The 11,235-nt window shown below is 46.0% G+C and overlaps 1 protein-coding gene across 1 annotated transcript; it reads left to right on the plus strand.

Annotated features, from left to right (window-relative positions):
* Positions 1-1,438: 1,438 nt before the first annotated feature.
* Positions 1,439-11,132, plus strand: LOC103797477 (fibroblast growth factor 12; the record flags this gene model as incomplete). Its single annotated transcript, XM_009069696.1, has 2 exons — positions 1,439-1,637; positions 10,783-11,132. Coding segments are annotated over 2 exons (318 nt in total), but the record flags the coding sequence as incomplete, so codon positions are not given.
* Between the last annotated feature and the right edge of the window lie 103 nt (positions 11,133-11,235).

Consider the following 11,235-nt stretch of genomic DNA (forward strand, 5'->3'; position numbering starts at 1 on the left):
TAATGACTGATGCAAAATTCACATGTGCAGTACAGCTCTGTGCTTTCTGCTCTGCTTTATCTTCTGTGGCCTCAAGCCTGCCTGGCTCTACAGGTCTGTTGCACACCAGATTTATTGTCAGACCAGCAACTTTTTATAACCCCAAAATCGCTTGGGAGCACACACCTGAGTGTTGCTGAGTGGTCAGAATGTTCACTCTTAAACAAGGTCTGCAGTAGATATGTGGCATTACTCCAGATGCTTTGCTCAGATCTTGGTCATGGGTTTTCCATTGGCAAGGCTGGAGAAGTTCCCAAAGACTGGTGAGTGACTTGGGAGCATTGCCTGCCTGTAGCAGCACCTGCCTTCACTCACAGGGCTCAGAAATATCTTGTCTAGGACCGATAAAAAGAGACATTTCTGCTAAAACAGTTTTGCATCAGAAAAAAAGAATTTTCATTGTGGCTTGAACTTTTTTTTTTACAAGAATATAAGAGGTTTTAGGGACCTATGGAAGTCCCATATCAAAATCTGGGAAGAAAGCCAACCCCTAACAACCATGTCTGACTCTGAAGGTTTGGGAGCCCACTGGCAGAGTTCTCTGGCCAGCCAGCTCTTCCAAAAGAGGTTTAATGTTTCTCTGTTCTAAAAATCTTGAAAAGTTACTGGGACATGACAAGTTCTGGTCCATAGCTGAGTGTAGTTTCCTCCTGGAGGCTTCATGCAAAGCCAGTTCAAGTGGTAAAGGCACAGCCAGCACAGGCTTAGTAGATGGCTTGGATGGACCCATGTGTTTTCTTCTTCAGGGCAGGTGTGGAACCACTTCTCAGTATCTAAAGACATAGTTGTGTCAGAAATCTTTAAAATTACTTCTCTCTCTTTACTGAGAGATTTCCAGGCGTTGTGCCAGCATTTTCTCCGTTCGCTTTTGAAATTAAATAGTTTACTTGCTTTTGTACTCCTGTTTCTTTGAATCCACTTAAGTGGCTCAATGAACTGCCCTTTGCCTATAGGAATTTGGAGAAACCTCCGTATTTTAGACAACTATCATTGCACATTTCTTGCCCTTCTCAGGGAAGCTGTAAGCAAAGCCAGGGGAAAGCATTGGAAACAGCAAGGCTGTCTCTGCTTCTCAGGTCTCTCTTTTTTTTGCTGTTTAGAATTTCAGTCTAAATCCTGACAAATTCCTGGCTTTTCCTGCACATTTTTCATGCCTGTTCACTGTAGGCTGTTTTGCAAACCGCAGCTCTGCCAGGGAAGGAGAGCCTTGCCTTTCAGCCAAGGGTTTTCTAGATGGATGCTATTGCTGAGAGCTGGCATTGCTGATGCCTATTGTTTTCTGCTGTTAACTTACTGTGGTGCATGACCATTGTGTATCTCTCAGTGATGCCTAGTTTAGGAGATCATTGATTAATTCCTTCCATTGCTTTTTCTTTTCTCCCTCTCTCTGTCACTGCAGGATGTTTTCACACCAGAGTGCAAATTTAAAGAATCTGTCTTTGAAAACTACTACGTTATTTATTCTTCCACGCTGTACCGGCAGCAAGAATCCGGACGAGCGTGGTTCCTGGGACTCAATAAAGAAGGTCAAATTATGAAGGGAAACCGAGTGAAAAAAACCAAACCCTCATCACATTTTGTACCCAAACCCATTGAAGGTATGGAATCTGCCTGGTCCCTCCATCAGTGGGATATGGGGGAGGGGGAGTTTGCAGCTTCTATTTGGGGTTTCCTGGGTGGGTGTGTTGGGCTGCAAGACCAGAAAGCAAGGGCAATATTTGTAACTCTTCATATAGGTGCTGGGCTGCATTGTTAGGATTTCATCTGCTTTCCTTCTCACATAATAAACTTTGCACAGCATCCCAAAGGGTTTTCTCAGCTTTGGGGTGCTAAAGGATGAATTTAGAAGCCTGGCAACATGAGAAATTACTGGAAAAGAAAAGTTACCAGCAGTAGCCAGCAGTTTGAAAGGAATCTGATCCAGCAGTGACCATAATGTTGGGTTCTCTGTGAGGATTTTGCCAGCTTTAGTAGATTTTCAGTCCCATGGAGAGTCAGACGAGTCAGGTTTAATCTCACCTGATTTTAGACTTTGTCAGTCTGTTTATAGTAACAGAATTAAAATGGGTCCTACCAGCACAGCTGTGGATGTCTACCCTGAGATGATTTAAATCTGTTTTTTCTCATGTTAGTTAACATCCTAGTTAGTCACCAGGAGGTAGAGAAACATTATCATAGTGGTCCAAAGTTAGATAGGATGTTGTCACACTGTATGTCTTCATCACAGTGTGAGGCTTCAGTGAAAGCCATGGAGTTGAAGTTTTGCCCTCCTGCTGGTGCCTGTACACTGCTGAAGTGTGCCTCAGGCTCCTGCCAGGGCATTTTGCTTTTTACAGTCTGACCCCTGATAAATGGAGAGGCATGGTATGATAAGCCTAATACTTAACAGGTGTTAACTTGATTCTGGAAACAACTTTTTTTCCATGTTGCTAGGGAAAAGCACTATTTTTATCCCCAAACTAGGTATGCCTTCCTGACCCCATCTCAGATCTGACCCCATCTCAGACCTGCCAGTAGCCACCTCAGGGACACAGCAGCCTGGAGCTAGGCTTGGCTGCACAGCTCTGTGCCCCTCTCTCACTACCCCCGTGCTGGTTGTGGGAGAAGGATTGAACTGATGCTCTCCTAACAGATGCCACTCACAAGTGGTGGAGGCCACAGCTAACGCCACACAGGAGGAGCTGGTTTAAAAGCTTCCCAGTTCAGGTGCAGGGGCAGGCAAGTGTGAGTGAAAGGCCAGTTCAGGAAGGCAAGATGAAATCCTATGTTGGACCACTCAAGCAAAAGCACACCAGGAAGGCAAGTTGAAATCATATGTTGGACCACTCAAGCAAAAGCACAATGAGAGAATTTCAGTGCAGCATTCCCAGAATATCTGTGGCCTTTGCTTGGAAAATGGAGATGTTGAAAGAGCAGAGAATGGCCTGGAGCTGCTTGTCCTGTGCTTTTTTCGACAGCTTTTCTGCATCCAGGAACCTTTTCTTGTTTATCTGAGGCATTAGTAGGATTGGTGCCCGAAGACCTCGTTGTGTTTTGCTAAGGAACAGGGCCTACTTCAGGCATGGAGTCAGTCCTCATCTTCTCTCCTGCCTTGGCTACGAGGAGAGTCTTTTGCCAGCATCAGCTTTCACAGATGGATTTCCAGCTCCTCCTGGTATTTCTTTGCTGCCTGGCTGGGTGCTGGCACGGATCAGTGGGGCCCTTTGAATCCAGGCTGCCTTTTTAGTATAGCATGCATAGCATCTGCTGAATGGCTCAATAGTTGTCTTCTGCATGCATTAAACTAGGCCATTCCTGTGGCTCTCCTCATGGAAAGCCCTGCCTTAATAGAGGTGCCTGACCCACAGCAGAGATCTCATTGCAGCAAATGCTGCTCTGGCTTTCATTTTGAAAACCCAGCCCAGCCTGAGAGCTTCCCTTTCCCGCAGTTGCATCCTCCCACACTTGCTTCAATCACAGCTGTCACATAACCTCCTGAGTGAGTGAGCGCTTTGGAAGTTGGCAGCCAAATTAAGGGCTCCTCCACTCCTTCCCTCCTCCACATGCTTTGCAGTCAGCCTCTGTGAGCGCTGCTGCATCAAAGAGCTGGCAGGCTCCCAAGCCAAGGCACGTGTCAGCTTCCCAAAGCATTCAGCTGTCTGGGACTGTGACTCCAGACGGAGGACTCTGTTCCCAAGCCTAAGATTCATTGTAGGTAGCAGAGGCTTGCAGGGAGGGTTGGAGTAAAACGCGCTCATCTGCACGTGACTTCTCTGTGCTGCATCCATCAAAGTCTCCACAAGCAGAGTTTGCAGGCAGAGACGTTACAGAAAAGGGGCAATTCCTTCCCTGTTTTAACAGCTTCTTTCTCTTTGTCATGACTCTAAGGAAGTACTCAAAGCACTCCCCAGCAATATTTGCATGTCCCTTCTGCAGAATGCTGCGGCATGCCCCAGTGTGTGGGCTTTGCTGCTTATTTAGGCCAGTATTTTGGAGCTTCCATTCGCAGTAACACCCCCAAGTTTCCTCTTGCTCAGCCCAGTACCACCACCAGCATCAGCTGGGCCACGTGATGGCTGACACAGGCATGGCAAGGAGGAATCTGGTCCCCTGGGAAGGAGAGGTGCCACATGCATCGCAAGGAATCGGTTCACCCACCACTTCAATGGCAGTTCTCTCTGAGATTAAACTTCCCAGTTGTTTGTCATGTGCAGAAAAATTATGCAGCAGTTTGGTGAAGAGAGAGTTTGCAAGGAAAGAAAACATGAGAAGGCCTAGATTGCTCCCAGAGCTCCTTTGACTCCTGTTGCTTCATCTTGCTTTCTGAATTCAGAAGTCTTCTTGAAGTTGCAAATGGACAGCAAACTAATACATAACTATGAAATATCCTCCCAGAAAATTTCTAAGGACCACATATGTCTGCATGTGCACATATACACAGTGGTGTCTGTGTACAGTTGTGTGTTATCCATGGCTTTTAGCAGCTACAGCTTTATGTTTTGCTAAACCCACAGAGTGTTTTGACTCATGTAGATTGTCAGGGTGCTGGAAGTATTCTGTATAAAAGTCAGTTGGTACCAACTGGAAAAGTTTTGGGTTTTGGTTGGTAGGAGGGTATTTTTAGTTTAGTATGGATAGGATTTGTTTGTTTCTCAAAGTAGGATTAAGCTTAATCAATATGAAAGCATGAAAAACTTAATAAGTAATAACAGGGGAGATGTTAAGTTCCTCTCCCATCTGTGCACAGGCAAAGCCAATGCAAACAGCCTGGTAGGCAGCAGCTGATGTACTGTGTGGTGCCAGTTTTGCTTAAAAACACACATATGCAGCACATTTCTTTTGATTTTTTTTTTTCTGATCATTCGAGCTAAATGAGCCCTGAAGTGCAGACGTATAGATTGAACTAGGGTGCACAAGAAATGAGCTTGAGTATAATTGTCACTTGGACAACAAGCAATCTTTTAGAGCAATTTCAGTCTCTTTAAGTGTCTGTAATGATTAGTGCTAGACAAACTCTACCGTCCACAGTGCCTCTGCTTCTTCTAAATATCCAAACCCATCTCAAAAATCAGGAGATATTTCCAGTCACTTAAATGAGAATATTATCAGGTGCTTATTGTGGATGTGCTCTGTTATTTGTGTTTCCTTCTTCTTGAGGACCTAATTTCCAGGTTGCTCTCCCAAAAGAGCTGCATTTTGTCTCTCACCTAGCCCAAGCCAGGAAGCATTTGGGGTGGCAAATCTGGGCACAGGAAGAAGAAAAATCTTCCTCCAAGTCAGCAGAGCAGCCCGTAACTCCAAATTTATGGTGCTTCAGGCCTCAAGATATGAATGTGACCTGTTAATGGCTAGTCTGGATCCATTTACTACCACTGACTGTCCAAGCAGCCAGATCTTTTCTAGTGTGATTCCTCCAAGAACTTCCAAGTTTTGTTAAAGCAGAGTCCTCAGATGTTGCAAAGAAGTACAAGACACTGTTGAGAAGGAAGATGTGGTAGACCTACTGAAAATGTTTCAAAGGTATCACCTTAAACCACAAAACATAGAATCATAGAAAGGCTTGGGTTGGAAGGAACCTTGAACATCATCTAGTTCCCAAACCCTGCCATGGGCAGGGATGCCACCCACTAGATCAGGTTGCTCAGGGCCCCATCCAGCCTGGTCTTGAACACTATCAAGAATGAGGCATCCACAGCTTTTTTGGGCAACCTGTGCCAGTGCCTCATCACTCTTATAGTGAACAATTTCTTCCTAACATCTAATCTAAATCTCCTCTTTTAGTTTAAAACCATTCCCCCTTGTCCTATTACTATCTGCCCATGCAAAATATTACTCTCCCAACATCCTAAAAAGTATTCTTAAAAAATCAAAACCCACAAACCTCCACACTCTTTATCAGTCTTTGCTAACACAGCTCCTCTTTTGGGCTTTCAAGTGGGCAGGCTTTGGTATGTTTTCTAACCCACACTAACTCACTTGTTCATCTATCAGACTCCTAATGATCTTATTAGATGGCAAATGTGAAGTTTTTTAAACATGATTTTCATTGGCTTTTTGTCATCCTGTGCTGCCTTTCTTACCTGAACAAAGTGAGATTCCACCTGGCAGCATCCTTCACATTTTACCACCAGATAGATGCAGGCTCAAATGCCTCTGAAATGCATCAGCTGGGACCAGATTTAGAACACAGTAATTAGAGGCAGAAAACGAGGGTGCCTAATCACTCGCTCCCTCCTGCCCCTAACTGTTGCTGCTCAGACAATTAATTCTCTCCACCGAAGCATTAGCTAGTGCAGACGTTCCTGTGGATACCAACACCCGGAGCTGTGGCATCTGTCAGGGGAAAGAGGCTGTCTCCAGGCTGCCTGCCAGAGGATGTGCACCCAGCCCTGCCCAGACCCCAGCCAGGCACCATCAGGCATGTGGCAATCCTGTCGGGCTGGCGACCTGCCCACCTGCAGAACCGCAGCTTAGAGAAATGTTGGTTCTTCCTAACTCACAAGAGTCTGGGACAGGGAAAATCAGAAGTGAAGATGGATGGGATATATCTAAGGTGCTTAATAAGCTTTTTGACATATTCTAGAGAAAGGAATCAGAGTTTACTGCATCCCGTGAAGCTCCTCAACTTGCAATGATGCCAAGTGCGAAATACCAGGGTCAGGACACAAAATGGTCCTTCCCAAACTCAGGCCGTCCCTGATGCCCAGGGTAATCTTAGTGTCATCATGTGTGTGCTGTGCCAGTGCCTTGCCTGCTAAAGAGAAATCATACTGGAATCCTGTGCCAGCATGTAAGCAAGATATTTATCAGTTTCTGGGTGACAGGCAGCACCCTCCATGCCTTTGCCTTCTGGAAGAATGGTCCCTGTCACTCCCTCCTCACTTGTACCCCCAGTGTCCTTCCTGACTAATTTGTGATGTGTTTCTTTGTGCACATTTTCTCCTTGTGCCAGTGAACAGCAGGCACTGCTGGTTAGCAGGGGAGCAGGGAGTCAAAAGCTGCAAGAAGCAGACATGAGCACAGCTCCACTGCCGTTCACCCCCTTCCCTTAATGCCTGCAGCTCTGCAGCAGATCAAGCTAACGGCACTTTCCAATTAAAGCATGAATATGGATGTGTTGATTGGAATCTAGGGCATAGGAGCTGATTATCTGATTGAAGCTCCAAAGCATTAGGTTGGTTTCCAGACATTTAGGGCTGTATTTGGCTTGGTGTGTGGGTGTGGGTGGGTGGGAGAAGCAAGGCAAAGCAAGGAGGGAACTCTTGTTCTAGCCAAATTGCTCATCCTTCTAAAGCTGCTTTGTGCTGTGTGCACCAGCAGACCTCCCAGGTCTGGGCATTCCGACCATCACACTGCTCCTAGGTTACCTCAGTGCAGGTGACAGGGCCAGTGTGTCTTCACATACACACACCCCACAGAGACCTGCCAGAGAGTGCTACAAGTCCTGAACCACAAAGATGTACTTCAGAGCTGGGAAGATTTGGGCACTCACAATAGTCCATTTGCAAACGCCTCCCTCCCTGGTCCGTGACTAACATCTCTGTGCGTGAGTCACACTCAAGCTTCATTAGTACAAAGAGTAACAAACTGCAGTCCAAGGGCTTGTGTTGCACAACATGTTGGACTGTCCTTAAAACCCCATGTGTGTGCAGATGTGTGCATAACACACCCATGTGTCTGTGTGCACACATACCTGTGTGTCACGGTGCACACAGGTTTGCAGCCACCGCTGAGTGATGCCAATAGCTCAGCACACGTGCACAAGCCTCTTGTGTAGGAGAATATCCAGGCACTCTCTTGTGCGTGGTGCCATGTCAGTGCTGCGTACACTGATACTGGAGGTGTATCTAAATACTGAAAATATGCTTGTCCTGTGCTGCTACAGATTTTCTGGCATGGGCTGTTGGCACATCCTGTCTGGTACAGAGGCTTTGACAGCTCTGTCTGAAAAGCTCAGTGTGACCAGCCTCCAGCCATGCTCCACATCAGTACTTGTATCATCCACTAGACTGGAAGATAAACTTATAATTCGTGCCCTATTTGCTTGCTAGGTACAGGGTCTCCTTAATTTATAGCTGCATTTGCTTGCTAGGTACAGGGTCTCCTTAATTTATAGCTGCATTTGCTTGCTAGGTACAGGGTCTCCTTTCCTTAATTTTGCAAGTGTTGTTTACTTCTGTAGCCTGGTTTATATTCATTACTCTGTGGGTCTTGTTAGCAGCTCAACGTTTTTGCCCAAAGGCCATGGTGAGAGGCAGGTGAGAGGGAGAGGCACATGCCATGGTGCTGCTGCTGCAGGATTTGCTTATGTTCAGCCCCTGTGGTGAGGCATCTGGCCCAGCTCTATGGGGTATTGGGGATGAGTGTTGTTTACTTCTGTAGCCTGGTTTATATTCATTACTCTGTGGGTCTTGTTAGCAGCTCAACGTTTTTGCCCAAAGGCCATGGTGAGAGGCAGGTGAGAGGGAGAGGCACATGCCATGGTGCTGCTGCTGCAGGATTTGCTTATGTTCAGCCCCTGTGGTGAGGCATCTGGCCCAGCTCTATGGGGTATTGGGGATGGTGCAGGTGAGATGAGCTTGGTATATGCAGCTGCCTGGGGGAAGAGCTCATGGAGGTTCCTGCAGCTCCAGGGTGAAGGCAACAGTGCACTTGGGGCAAAACTTCATGTATGGAATATCAGGGGCACTGGGGCAACAGTGGCACAAATGCCTAATTATCCTGAGTAACCACCACATGAGAGAATAAGGTCAGTCACAGGAGAGATGTTCATGCTCAGTACTATCCAGAGGCTCTGCAACTCAGGCTAAGAAATCACAATGGCACAGGGATTCCTCAGTTGTTAATTGTTTCATACTTTCTCTAAGATTTTGTTAGGTACTTTGCCACAACAGACAAATTCACCATCACAGTGTTGATGAGTGATGCTGTCCAAGGTGTGAGGTGCAGCTCAGCAGCTGAAAGGTGATATGAGAGCCCTTTTCCATCTGGTGCTGCCATGCTGCACACTGTCCTTGCAGCATGCAGACAGCACCAATAGTCTGGGCGTGATGGGCAGCCCTGGCATTGCTCATCTGGGCCCAGATCCATGGGATGAGTACTTCATTTTCTCTTTTTTCTAATTTTCCATCAAAAAATGGCTCCAGTAGCAATAACAGGTCATGGAGCAGTACCTGCCTTGAGGCACGCTGGGAGGCCCAGTGTGTGTGTATTTAAACTGCTTTGAAAGCCTTGCATGAAAAATACTCTATGGGAAAAATAAATTTTTTCACTGCTCATATATTCAATATCTCTCATATTAATACACAGTTGACTGCACTTTATCTCTGTCCTGTATTGTTGCACACTGCTCTAACTGTTTATCAAGCCAGGAGTAAAAATGCAGAGCAGTAGTGTCTGCCTCTAATTGCTGAGATTTATTTGCAAATCAGGGGAGGTTATAAATACAAGCGCTTACATTGCCTTTTCATACATGGGATATTTTTTTCATTTCTTTAGATAATTTTTGAAGTTTTGTTCTTGCTGATTATCCGGAACCAAACCCTGACGGGCTCTATCCTGTGATGGAGCTCTGTGCCATTGTCTGTGATGTGACAGCTTTACAAAATGAAGCAGAGCACAATAACTTCTTTCTATCCTAATTTTTGCAAAGATCCAGACATGACATTTGCAGTTTGGACCTACCTAATGTTCTCAAGTCTTCTGTGCCTGCCCTTGAGATGCCTCACTATTTCAATCACATCTCCACCCTGCCACATTTGCAGTGAACTCATCAGAGATGCTCCCCTTGGTGTGAGGCACTGAGCTGCTCAGCCTGTGCCCCTGCTCTGGCACACCTTGTATAACACAAGGACAGCCATGAGGACTTAGTCCACATGGTGAGTTGGATAAATGCTTTGTGCTGCACAGGACATGGGGATTTGCCATGTCTCAGGCAGACGTTGCGTTTTCTGTCTGTCTAGGCTCCAGCAAGTACACTTTTATAGGACACACACTGCTTAGCCAGGGTCTGGAGAGAAGGTGGCTTTTATAGGACACACATTGCTTAGCCAGGGTCTGGAGAGAAGGTGCCCTCTATCCACCCTGTTCTCAGGTGCTGCCAGATGACCACACAAAGCTGGGATGGCTCCTGGCTTGCTGTCACTGAACTCATCCCCGTGTGTCTGCTCACAGCCTTGACCTTGTCTGTCTGGCTTGAGTTACAGAGGGAAAAAAAAAGAAGTGATGAGAACAGACCTCAGTCCTTGGCCAATGGAGCCAAATGGGCTTGAGTCACCACTTCCAGATCCAGAGCTTGGGTGGCTCAGATGCAGGTGTAGTTGTGATTCAAGCTGCTCAAGGGCTTTTCTTGGAGGTTGAGGGCTGGGGACTGGGTAATTCTTGGACCTGTTGTTAGGTGATAAACAGCATCTCAACAGTCTCAAGACAGTTCTATGATGTTTACTTCATATATATATATGTATATGACTATAATCTGAAAAAATTGTAAAGCACAGAAAAGCTAGAAAGATTTATCTGTGTGCAGTCCCTTTTGGAAGAATCCAGAGACAGAAGGAGGATCTGCCTGGCAGCGAGGGCAGGTAACAGATCCTGCCTGGTAACAGGATCTCCTGCTGGGTCACTGAGGTTTCTGTAAGTGTGTATGTGTGTCTGTGTGTTTATGTAGGGGCTGGAATTTCAGCCTTATATACAAAGAAAGAAGTTGATATGGTCACTGACATCTGTGACTTCAGAGCTGTTAATGGGTGTCTCTTCTGTTTGCAGTGTGCATGTACAGAGAGCCATCGCTGCATGAAATTGGAGAAAAACAAGGACGCTCAAGAAAAAGTTCAGGGACACCAACCATGAATGGAGGCAAAGTTGTTAACCAAGACTCGACATAGCTGACAAATACCCTCCCTTCTTCCAACTCCTCCCCTCCCACCCACCTACCCACCCCACCTGGCGAAACCACACTGAGACGATGACAACTGAGCAAGGCAGGACCTACCGGTAGTGGCTCGGAGTGTGAACTCCAGAATCTTTCTTTGTGTAGGACGAGAAAATCGAATCCCAGATCCTGCCTGCTGCAACGTTTTAACAAACACAACAAAAAAAAAGTGAAGAAAAAAATGTTTTAAATCAGGACTCCATTAACATTTTCAAAAGCAAACTGTTTGCTCTGTGATCAAAGGGGGAAAAAAAAAAATCTCATCTCTGCATAATAATAATAACAAC

This window comes from Acanthisitta chloris, unplaced genomic scaffold (genome assembly GCF_000695815.1).
Source record: "Acanthisitta chloris isolate BGI_N310 unplaced genomic scaffold, ASM69581v1 scaffold16822, whole genome shotgun sequence".
NCBI lineage: Eukaryota > Metazoa > Chordata > Aves > Passeriformes > Acanthisittidae > Acanthisitta > Acanthisitta chloris.